Source organism: Teleopsis dalmanni, chromosome X (genome assembly GCF_002237135.1).
Source record: "Teleopsis dalmanni isolate 2A chromosome X, ASM223713v2, whole genome shotgun sequence".
In the NCBI taxonomy this organism is placed as follows: Eukaryota; Metazoa; Arthropoda; class Insecta; order Diptera; family Diopsidae; genus Teleopsis; species Teleopsis dalmanni.
In genome coordinates this window covers 90,129,026-90,141,264 of record NC_051848.1, presented here as the reverse complement: position 1 = coordinate 90,141,264, position 12,239 = coordinate 90,129,026, and the positions used below count along the sequence as shown (strand labels likewise).

The 12,239-nt window shown below is 34.3% G+C and overlaps 1 protein-coding gene across 1 annotated transcript in view; it reads left to right on the top strand.

The window, feature by feature from the left end:
* Positions 1-3,250: 3,250 nt before the first annotated feature.
* LOC119688690 (serine-rich adhesin for platelets) overlaps positions 3,251-12,239 on the top strand; it is a 124,789-nt gene continuing 115,800 nt past the window's right edge. The window contains exons 1-4 of the mRNA XM_038103357.1: positions 3,251-3,289; positions 5,648-5,712; positions 5,777-5,939; positions 9,995-10,131. Of these exons, the coding sequence (XP_037959285.1) occupies positions 3,251-3,289; positions 5,648-5,712; positions 5,777-5,939; positions 9,995-10,131 (404 nt within the window). The remainder of the gene's footprint in view (positions 3,290-5,647; positions 5,713-5,776; positions 5,940-9,994; positions 10,132-12,239) is intronic.

Sequence of the window (12,239 nt, the reverse complement as noted above, 5' to 3'; positions counted from 1 at the left end):
TAGAAAGCCTACTCCACTTTCTCTTTTTTCGCCTGTGGCCTTTCCAGAGTATATGAGTGTAGCGCCGGAGGATGTTTTGTATTCGCCGCAGCCATTCCATCTTACTTCGCTTAGCCCGATGAATAAAAGATTGAAACGTACAAATTCACGTTCAAGTTGAGCAAGTTTTGATGTTTCTGCTAGAGTTCTTATATTCCAGGTTCCGAATCGTTTCCGTATTTTCATTCCAATAGTCGTCATCAAAGGGAGCCGTTGGTTATAATTATTTGTTTCGGTTTCAGTAATCGTGTAGATTCAGATGAACGAGTGATTAGCCCATGCATCCTATACTGGTACTGGGGCTGCCAGTTAAGGCCACCAGTCAGACCTTCAGACTCGAGAGCCCGAGAAAACGGTGGGCTTCTTAGCGAAGATTGAAGATGCTGTATCTTGCCTACATCCCGGGACGTCATGGAGGAAAAAGACCATCCGGGTCGCGAACCGTTGTGGATTGCTCTTAGCTTCAGATGCTCCTCTTTGACCTTACCGGCAAGGGAGGCCCTACCAGTAGCTACGCTACCGCCGGCATCGCTCTCAGGATCATTGCACCCTACTAAGCCCCCTCGCCACGACAAGGCCACAATCCCCGAGAGGGGACAAACTCATACAGAAAAATTAAATTAGTGTAAAAAGTTAAGTTAGTAATATACGTAATAACATATTATAATTTTATGAAAACTGAATATGTTGTGTTTTAGAAAAATAAAAATATTGAAAATAATTTCTGATGCAGTTATTTTTAATTTTTGTGGCACTTAAAAATTCTAAGTACCCAGTATTAGGAATGATCAAAAGAAATTCTGGTCAGTTCATGAGATAATTTTGAACATTGTAAATGTAAGAAGTTCCGTTTTACTTAATTACTTTTTAATTTATATTCATTTTTTTATTCGTTTTGTTTGCTTTGCGTGAATATTATTTATAAACTATTAGTTTAATTGAATTTTAACAACTTAATCCCAGCAGCGCCCGACAAACGTCACTGCCTTCTCCATGATGTAGCGCACCGACAACTACGACAAGTAAACCCTAAAGATCTTCGCTTTTTAATTATTTTTGGTCAAGCAACATCAAAAATGCGCTACAGAAAGTGCACATTGCATGCGCTTCTCGTGTTTTTTCGTTTTCATTTCAACAATTGTTGTTGTTCGTTTTGCCTTCTGTTGAAGTGGCAAAAGTGTTGTATTTGTTATTATACGTCGCTATGCATAAATGAAAATGAGCTTATTCACGGAAGTGAGGGGGAGGTGAGTCTGCTATATGCAAGACATATGTTCCACTGGTAGCTGCATCATATGAGCGCGAACGTAGATGTGTGGAGGGTTCATATGTATTGCATTACTTCACGTAAAAGCCAATGTCAGTACTTGTTTATTTGTGCATTAGTGCTTATTGCGGTGTCTATTTCTTGTATCTTGCTTGGTTGCATTGTAACTCGTTGCACCGACAGCGATAGCGACATGGAGTAACTCACAACATAACTAGTAACTAGTAACTAGCAACTGGCAACTGGCAACTGGTAACTGATAACTAGCAACTGGCATTACAGTCATTGTCATTTTTAATGACGAGTTAAATTAATGCGTTGGCTTAACATCTGCAATTTGTAAGTAGCTTGTTTTTACCCTCTGCTCCCTCTGCCTCACTGCTTCCTTTCCTAGTGGTGCTGGTGGTAGTCAATTCGTGTTCCATATTAAGTTGCTGTGAAATGTCGAATATAACAAAAGGCAGAGACCGAGAAGACGCACGGATGGCAAGTACTGCACGGACTGAGGAAACTGAGTAACTGAGGAAAAGTAACATTTTTTTAAGATTTTGAGCTTTAAATAGTTAAACTAATTATAATGAAAGCAGTAAAGTCTTGTAAATTGACATTTGTAATGCGAAAAGAATGAACACGGAATGGACAAGTTGAAAAGCATCCGAATTGCATTAAAATAATTTACGTAATTTATGCTTTAAGTCCCACTTTACTATGTGTACAGCTGTATTATGTACACCATTTTCTCTCAACACTTCAAATCCATTTTTATGGGTTTGCAAAAAGTAATTGGCTTAATGTTGGGTCTCACTAGTTGACCTTTGCATTGTTAAACTCTTTCCACAACAAAACACACTTGTTATGCTTTAATAAAACAGACTAAATCCTTTCATCTACGCATGTATTAATCCAATGATGTGGCCTCTTCTCTGTCATTGGAAGTGAACGACTAAGTTGTGCATTCGTTGTCAATGCGAATGCCCATATCAACAAGTATCAACCACAAAATCTGCATATCCTTACACCTTTTAAAGTGATAAAAACTCCCCTGAGTGGTTATCTTCATAGCAGCATTGACAACTTTCCACACAAAACTGTAAATTATTTTTAAAATAAATCATTTGCTTTGTTTTCACGTTTTCTCTTTTGGTGTTTTGTTTCATGCCATTTTTTTCCATTTCACTTTGGTTTTTCTTGTTCTTATTTATTTAAAAAGGACTTCACTTTTTGTGCCGAACTGTAAGCCGAGCAGATGAAAACCAACTCCATTGTCATCAGGTTCTTTTTCTGAATTATTACCTCATATATGTTTATGTCTTCATATAATAATATTGGACCAAGTAACTTTAATTTAAAACTGCCCTTTCCCTAACAGCAAGCACACCCTTGAGACAATATAATAACATTTTCAATAAAAACGAGTCCTGTATTCTTCAATGAGTCCTGTGAACCGTCTGCGTGTGTGTGTGTGTGTGTGTGTGATTATATATTCGCCTGTGCTTATGTGTGAATGCGTGTGTGGTCGTATGTGCGTGCCAAGAACTTAAGATAATCTATAATCATTTAAATAAGGATAACATTACAAGAAGGACATATTACATAAGAGGATAAACCAAAGCAGAGCAAAGAAAGATTAGAAAAGAAGAAGGAGAATTAAATATAAGTAAGAAATCAAATAAACACAAAACAAGGCAAAAAAAGCGTAAAAGTTTCAAGAAGTTCATGCATAAAATTTTTTGTTCTTATTGGTTTTGTTGTTTTTGTTGTCAGTGCCTCAACAAAAATGGTTTAATATTTAAGTTATATCAGTTTTTATGATTTCATTGAGCCCTTATACGAGGGCCTTGTAAGGACCCGTAAGAGTGGTACACTAAAAATAAAGGTTGCACGCCGGCAAGCAACAGCCATACTCGCCGCAGCAGCTGAGCATCTCAGTAGCCAAAATTAAAGATGAAGAATAAAGATTCAAACCTACAAGTACGAGGCCAGGTATGCTTGCTAAGTTGCCTCGAGAGAATTTAATGATTTCATACCTTAAGTTAACGTTTTAGTGTGAGTTGACAGGAAACCAGTAATACTCAGCTAGAGCACGGACGAATAGTATTGGCAGCAGTACATGTAGCAGCTGCGGTGGTATTGGCAAAGCTTATGGTACGGTTGGCGCAACATGGCTGGGTGTACTGCGTTTTGAAGACTTTTACAACGCACAAAGATATTCTGGATATTTCTTTATATTTAAAACGTGTTTAATCCTCAATGGTGCTATTCGCAAGAATATATTATCATTAATTTCTAATGCTGAAAGGTAGAAAACGAAAGACCCATGAAGTGGCTGAGACACTGGTGAAGTGATAAGGTGCAGCAAGAGCACATCGCAACGCACTGACGTGAAATAAAAAGCAAAAAGTTGAAGAAGTAGAGTTTGCAACGAAAAAGTACATTCTTACTGATAACAGAAAACTGTATAAATTTTGTTAGCTGCGTAAATTGTACTGAAACATGTAACACTCCTGCTGCACTCCTGCTCCGGCCGAGAAGAATCGTTTCCGTTGGTGCAACTAAATTGGAGGTAGCAATACACGTGGTGCTATCAATAGTACGTGGAGTTTTTCATGCTCTTTATTTGAAAAACACGCATAACAGACCTCGAAGCAAACAAAAGCGACAGCAATTCTCCTATGTGCGGTGCTATTAAATCTTATTTGCCGTTAAAGGTTTAAAGTGAGATATGCGTGCAAAGTTTGCAAGCAGGAATAACACCAAATTAATATTAATGGAAAAAATAATACTTCTACTTTAGTTGTTCTTTAAATAAAGAAAAAATATTGCCAACAATATGGTAGTTTATTAACTTGTAACGAATTTTGCTAGAAGTGCAAAAATTGGTAAGTGTGTTTGGCTGACAACAGAAAAGGCGCTACATTTCTGATGTGCTGCTACTTCTCAACAGTTGCAGTTTACTTAATTTCAGTGCACACCATTTTCAACGTTACTTAATATCCGCAAATACCGCAGGTCACTTGAATTTCCCACTTCAAGGCTTCAATCTTGCATCCATAACTGCAGCTGCAGTTTTCATTTTTTGCTACGATAAACACATTCGCACTGCAATCTTCCTTCGACAATATTGAAAGCTGCCACGTCGTTGCCAACGTCACCTCATATTTTATGCATTTTTGATAATCAAAAGTGTTAATATCCTCCGCAGCGCATCCTGTCTCAATATCAGAAATTCTGCAGAGTACACCAAAATCGTTCAAATTGTAAAGCATTTTCAACTTAAAAATAAATATGCAAATTTAAATATGCCATTCAAAAAAAAAGAAACCCGCATTGCAATGGACTTATTAAAAGCGAATATTATCACCGTAAGAAAACAAATTATTTAAAAACAAATTTTCTTAATATCCATGAAACAGAATATCTGCATTTTGTAACTACTTTGGGCTAAGAACAAAGTTGCTCATACGTCACGAGGCACCGCTCACTAAAGGAGTCATCTAAAATTTTATTTTGTTTAAACTTTTCATGTTAGATAATAAAATTCTCTCTGAACACTTTATGAACATATATATGTATTTATTTAAATTTGCGTAAATACATTTGTAGTCGTGATAGCTTACATATATTCCATGACTTTGTCTGAGATTTAAACTAGAATTACGTCTCTTTATACGAATATTAACTGAGTTACTTTTTGAAGAGCAAACAAGGATAACTGATACTATAAAAACTTAACGCATTCATCCCATTATCCTAACAATGTTGTCATTTGTCTTCGTTTATTACTTATTATGTTGGGTTCTTGTAAACAACGTTTCCTACGCTTCATTGTCTTTCCCTGTGTACATCGTCGGGTCTCTGTTCTGTCTTACTTCTGTGTCCTTTATTTATACTATTTTTATAATAATTTTATGCACAAATAAATTCTTTCATCAATTTTATTGATTAGTTTTGCTTTTACGGCGGAGAAGGATTTGTTGTTGACATAAATTCGAAAAATTGTCATGCAATAATCAGAAACGTAATAAATTTGTTTTGAATATCAGTTACAATTACTACACTTACAACGAAGACGAACAGCAATGCCAACAACAATAGCAACTACAGCAATATGGAGTAATGTTATCAGCAACATAAACAATTTGTCAATCTCCATCTTCATAAACTGAATAATAACATTATACACTAAAATACACTGGAAAAAAATTTGTGTGCATATTCTTTACTTTTGTATTGAAACAATTTAATTGCGTTCGAATTACAGAAGATAAACATAAGATATAAAATATTAGTTTTTGTAGAAACTTTATTCAAATTAATAACATATTATTCTTCTTTTTGCAGTTGATGCGGGTTCTGCGGAATTTTAACATAACTAAAATAAGTGATTTGGAATTAATTTCCAACAGGTGAGGAAATACTATTTACCTGTGTTTCAAACTCAACTGAAATCTTAACTCTGTTTATTTTAAGCACCGACCGCTTGGACATAACGTTTCATTTCTTTGGGATTAAAGGCGATTCAAACCGCATACGTGAGGCAATCACGCGTATGGTGGAGAGAGGACGTATTGGTAACATTACACTGGTCTCAAATTACCATTTGTTTGACGAAAATCCACCGCTAAACCTTCTTGTAAGTGCTGATGAGAAAGAACACGATAAAAATAAATGAGAAGTATCTTGGTTTTTAAGATTTCAATGAACGAGTTCTCATATAAAAACATATTTCTCATTGCTACTCTTCGCCATGACGATGATGCAATAAAAGAAACATATATTTTCCACCAAAAATTAAATATCTTCATGATAATCGATGATAATCATTTTGAGCAACATAACGATTATTATTACTTACATTAAGACCGAAAAGTTTTCGGAAATTCTCATTTAAAATTCGCGCGCTGTATATTTCTCGATATTTTAAGTTTATGTAGTTTGGCAGCAATTAAGGACAATTACTATGCCAAAAATGAGCGCGATCTGTCAGACAGTTCGTTTACGGCAGCTGTTGAAACCAGTTCACCTCAGGTAGTGCGTTGCGAAAAAAACAATGGAAAAAAATATTGAACAAAGAGTTTGCATCAAATTTTGTGTTTCGAACGAAATTTCGTGTGCAGAATCGTTGCGAATGCTACAAAAGGCTTATGGGGAATCAGTTTTATCGAAACCTCAAGTTTATGAGTGGTACAAAGCCTTTCAGGACGTTCGTACGACCGTCGAAGACATTTCGCAACGCACTACTGAGGTGAACTGGTTTCAACAGCTGCCGTAAACGAACCGTCTGACAGATCGCGCTCATTTTTGGCATAGTAATTAAGGACAGTGCTGCCAAACTACATAAACTTAAAATATCGAAAAATATACAGCGCGCGAATTTTAAATGAGAATTTCCGAAAACTTTTCAGTCTTAATGTATTTATTATTTGTTATTATTGACAAAATAAAAATTTTATAACCTTATAACTATTATCGTTATAAGACGTCCTTTCACTTATCTCACAAATATACAAATGCACCAATATAAATAGCAAATAAAGGAGTTGGGCCTTTATATCCAATAATTTCGCTTCTTAAATACTAAATCTTACTAAACAGTTTAAAAAATATTATTGATAATTAGTTTGGGTTTTTGCTCGTAGATATATATCATGTGCCTTTTAAATTGTCACGCAGAAATAACTCTTACACTCTGTTTTTTATTTTAAAACACACAAATAACTGTTATTTGTGCTTTAATAACATAAAAATCAAGAATAACTCTTATTTTTGAAAATAAAATATAACTCACACTGGCCTACCGAATAGTTTTAAAAACGAAGTCAAAAATGTCACTTAAATATCTTAAGAGATCTTTTGAGAGAGAAATTTTCGATACAGGATTTGTATCTTCTATATACAAATTAAAGTTTCATCTCCGCTATAATCTTAATTGTCAGCAAAAAAAAAAAATAACAAACAGTTTTGCACTAACTGCCTCAACGAATTACAGAGTACGTGCGCAATCTAAAGGTACCAGAAGTGAGACGGACTTAGGAAGAATATAGCGACAATTTTGCCGAAGAAGCATTACTTCTGTGCAAAATGACATTCAAACTCCTTTGACGCAAATAACTGACACAAAGAAAAATGTAAACAAAGAAAAAGAGCGACTTATCTGGTATCTGGTCTGGGTTTTTATCTGGAACATTTTATTCAAGCCTTTTTATGGTATCTGGAGAAAGTGTTTTTGTGGAAGGGGGAAAGGTTTTTAAAAATTGTGAATAAATTTCTCTGTTATCTTACATATCTATATGATTTAGATATTTTTGACAAAACTATAGATTATATTAAAAAAGTATAAAAATCCTTTGGTTTTTCGTAAGGTAACACCTTTATAAGGCAATAGCCAAGATATCCATAGCATAATTATTATTGTGATTATACGCGCTCGTGCATTAGCTGTCCACGTTGCTGCATCCATTGTTTCGCTATTGTACTTTATAACTAATAATTCATCAAATTTTAATTAAAGCTACACCCTATATAGCAACATAGCCTACTTCAAGGATTGTACACCCACCCAAATACTTCCCTAAAATTTCGGTGATTTTCATTTGACTTTAAAATAGGCTGGCGCTTCAGCAATCACTAATTTATTGGAGCAGAAGCTTTTTCCCTAGAGCATTCTTATTAGGTCGCCATAGTAGTTTTAAGCTAGGTGAAATTCTGATCGAAGCAATACAGTAGATAAAGAAGCGATATAAGCTATTGTTCTACTCAATTTATGATATAGTGTATTGCTTTGTAGAAAGAGCACATTTTTCGTCTTCATTTGGTGTCATTTCTTTTCAAGCTCTGGCTTCAAACGCACTTAGCTTTTCTTATCTCAAATTAACCGATGAATTTGTCGGGTTTTGTCGGTTACAACTCACTCAACTAACTGCGCGTTTATCTCTGCATTGTAATCATGATTCCAAATAGAGGTTATTGTCTGTTTTAGACTATCTGTGACTGCAGTGTGTATTTCACTAAATATAAGTGCAAACAAGTGTTTTTATTTAATTCTGATAACTTATACCTATATGTTAGCTTGCTCCTCAAATTGAACAACAGTACCATTCATATTAATTTGACTGATTTTCTTAACATTATCTGAGGTAAACACCTATGAATAGCGTGTTCATTGGTGCCTGTGCTGTTATGTTTAAAATCTGCAAGCCACCGACAACTAATTAATTTTGACAGAGTACTCTAACGCTTAAGTCTTTGCATTATTTGTTCAGAAAAGAAAAGCGCGAAAAAATGAAATGTACCAGTGGTTCAAAAATTTCGAAAGGATAGTCGCTAAGACCACCAAATATCAGAGTTTCTCATAATTCGATGAAATATATGTTCAATACCCAGGACTGATGTAAACTTTGTACGTTTTGTAATTTGATTGCAGGTTATTTACATTCACCTGGCACAATACCACTAATGTATGGTCTTATATTCTAAAACCGAAGGTAAATTAAAGAATTGGTATACTACCATAAAGAAGCACAAGTTTATTCTAAGCAATATAAACGATTTTGTTCACTCTGTCCATCACATTGCTTTTAAGAGACCAGTTATTAAATTTAATCTTTGGAATACGTGATATGATTTTATGTTTTTATTTTGTGAAATTTATTAACTATAAAATCAAAAAAATCTTGTCAACGTACACAAATTGCCTTGTAAGTATCAAATTCAAAAGCTATGGCTCAATTCAACCACTTATCCTTGAGTCCTTGCGAGATGTAATATGCTTTATTGCAAATTAAATTTTAAGTGTAAAATTTTACTTATATTTCATTAAAAGTTTTTAATATGTTTTGTGCGGTTATGTGAGTAAATCGTTTTAATTGAACAACACGACACGACACGCTAACCAATCAATCAATATAGCATTGAAAGAATGAAACTCAATGAAAGGATCCACTAGCCAATCAATTGTGTAGTTCCATTAAATTTTTAATATATTATAATTAATTTCACACAGGCGGTTTAAATACTATTTCCCATGAAATTAACGCTTATTGTCATTGAAATTTAAATAGCCTACGCTGACTTTGACTAGTCAATACGACCCTATTGTCAACAAAACAGACTATATACATTCATAATGTTACACCTACATCACAGAGATTTAGTTAGGTTAGAAATAGGTCAAACGACTTGAATACATATACCTAGATACGTACAAGTCTTACACACACTTTTATTAATATACATAAGTTGACTTTGCGGTCTTGTGTGAAACTCAATTTACCTACTTACAGATTGTAGCGCATGCTGTAAGAAAATTGTTTTCATTTTGTTATTTATTAACATGAGCTCGGAGTACGTAAATAATTTTAATGAATTTTAAAAAAACAATATACTCATTAAAAAATTGTACTTCGCCATTTTGAAGGCGTTATAATCGTATTAACGCCCAACAAACGGGCAATGTCATGAATTAACAATATTGTAAATTTGCTCTTGTGTCAAGTGCATGAGATACTCGTGTAGATGCACAAAGATACATATCTGCAAAGCGAATGTAGGCGAATCCAAAATTACTCAAAGGCCCTTCACTGTGAGTGCGCTGTGCAAAATTCATTTTTCATTATTTAATATAAATTTTTGCAATATTCACTCTTTTCTTTCTTATTTATATTTTAATTTGCATTTTACTCCCCACAGGACATGACAATTAACCAAAAATCAGCGATACGTGAAGATGGTGAATTTATAATTTCCTGCACGGCACAAGGATCCTCACGTATGCAATTTCTGTGGTTTAAGGACGGAGCTATTGTGAATGCATCGAAAGCCACAAGGTAAGAAAATGCTGCCATAGCACACAATTATGACTTGCTTTTGAATGAGAATTAAATAAATTTAAAAAAAGTATAAAACTGATAACTTAAAGGTGCTTATACACTTCCACATTAACGCCGTTTATTATGCAAATTATTGCAATCTAAAAGAAAAATCTATTCATTTAATGCAGAAAAAAATTAATATACAAATGAATGTAATACGTTCCCATTCTCAACATACAGTTTATCCTTCCCATTGAGTTAGATTTTGCAACTTCACTCTACTTTCAACACTCCCATGAGCTTTATATGAGAAACGATACTTTATATATACTTCTGTCCACATATCTTTGTTTAATAAAATGTACCCCTTTTCACCACATACAGTTATGAGTTGAATCAAGATCTTAAGCCAGATTGTGTGTTCTTTAGCCCCATTCAACCAAGCTACTTCATATCACCCGTCTCTGTCGCGTACCAAATTAATTCATCAGTTCGATTCACTTCAACACCACATCCTGCAGACAATGCGCGCTCTAGTCCTTCTCCGAAACGACAAAATTTGTGTAAAATTAATGAATAACTTCAGGAACTCAATCGGTTTGGCTCGGTTTAGCCTTGCTATAACGATAACAATGGAGTAAAACATTGCTAATAAATATTTTGTTTGACGTGTTAATATCAAATAAGCAGAACACTTGACAACTCTACCGCGCGCACTCCCGCACAGCCACTCCCATCAATATCAATCAGTTTTGGCTGGTGCACGTGCTAATGGAAAACGAACGCAATGTTGTTGCTATTGATGCAGGTTGGTCCTGTACAATACTTCTTTTGTGAATTTGTATTGCTGGTATGGCAACAACCGACCATATTGACAACATTGATTGAATCAACAAAGTATATCGTAATATCTGTCAATAATAGTACACCCACACACTGTCACATAAGATTATCAGTCGTGGCAATCTGTGGAGTAGTATAACGTGGAAAGACTATGGAAATATTACCAAGGACAACAACAATGATTGCATCAATATGCTTAATATCGGAATTAGTGCAAGTAGCAAATAAAATAATAAGCAATACACACAAGTACAGCAAATAATAGCAACTATTCCTATCCCACTCTCCATGAGATTCAACACTTAGTTCAGAGTAATCTGAATCTCTATGAATAATGTGATGCAGAAATACAATGCATTTTCTGGTAACAAAGACACAGATGTTGCAAAACAAGTAAATAGAAGTAAATACTAGTTGATACTAGTCGATACTTCTCCTTCAATGTCAAGTAGTTCTGTTCTTAAAAGTTAAATGTATTTCCAATAAGGAAGATAACAACTTTAGATTTGCAGATGACATGTAATTAACAAGGTCTAGCAGAAAGGATTTATACTAATGATAACAAAATTGTTTTCCACCTCTAGAAACTAAAAATCCCTAACAATATTGAACAGAAGTCTTAACAATTGATTGATTAAATTAAATAAATCAAATGTGACAATAATTGCAGGCCAGATTAGAGTTTTTAAGAGATATTAAATATATATCACAATCATCAATTAAGCCACAAAGTTTCGTTAACAAATGCAGGCCGGAATTGCGAAGAAATTTAATATTATATCAGAATCATTAATAAATTTACTTTCTACTTTCGATTAGTAAATACACTGGTATTTCGAACAGCTGCCTATTCACCTGCAACGTGGATTATTAAAACTAAGACTACCAAAAGATCGAAGTATTTTAATCATGAATATGTCGAAAAGTGTGAAGAGTTCTAAGGTCAACTGGAGCAACATTTTTATGTTTGATGAATTCAATGTAAAAATTACAATCTTCCATATATATCTGACTTTCTATCGTCACTTAACGAGAGAAGCAGAAACCGTAAAATAACTGCTTAAACAGAGCAAACTAAGGTTAAGTAGAACACGTGGAAGTTCATCCTCTCGATGGGTTGTTTAATCACAACATTAATTCGAAAAAACAATGAGCGAACAGCTACACACGGAACGATATCGAACCAAAAAGCTCACCGCAGTGAATAATGTCATATATACTACGAGACTCTCATCTATACCGTAAGGACCTGTACACAGAGATTACCATACGTAATATTT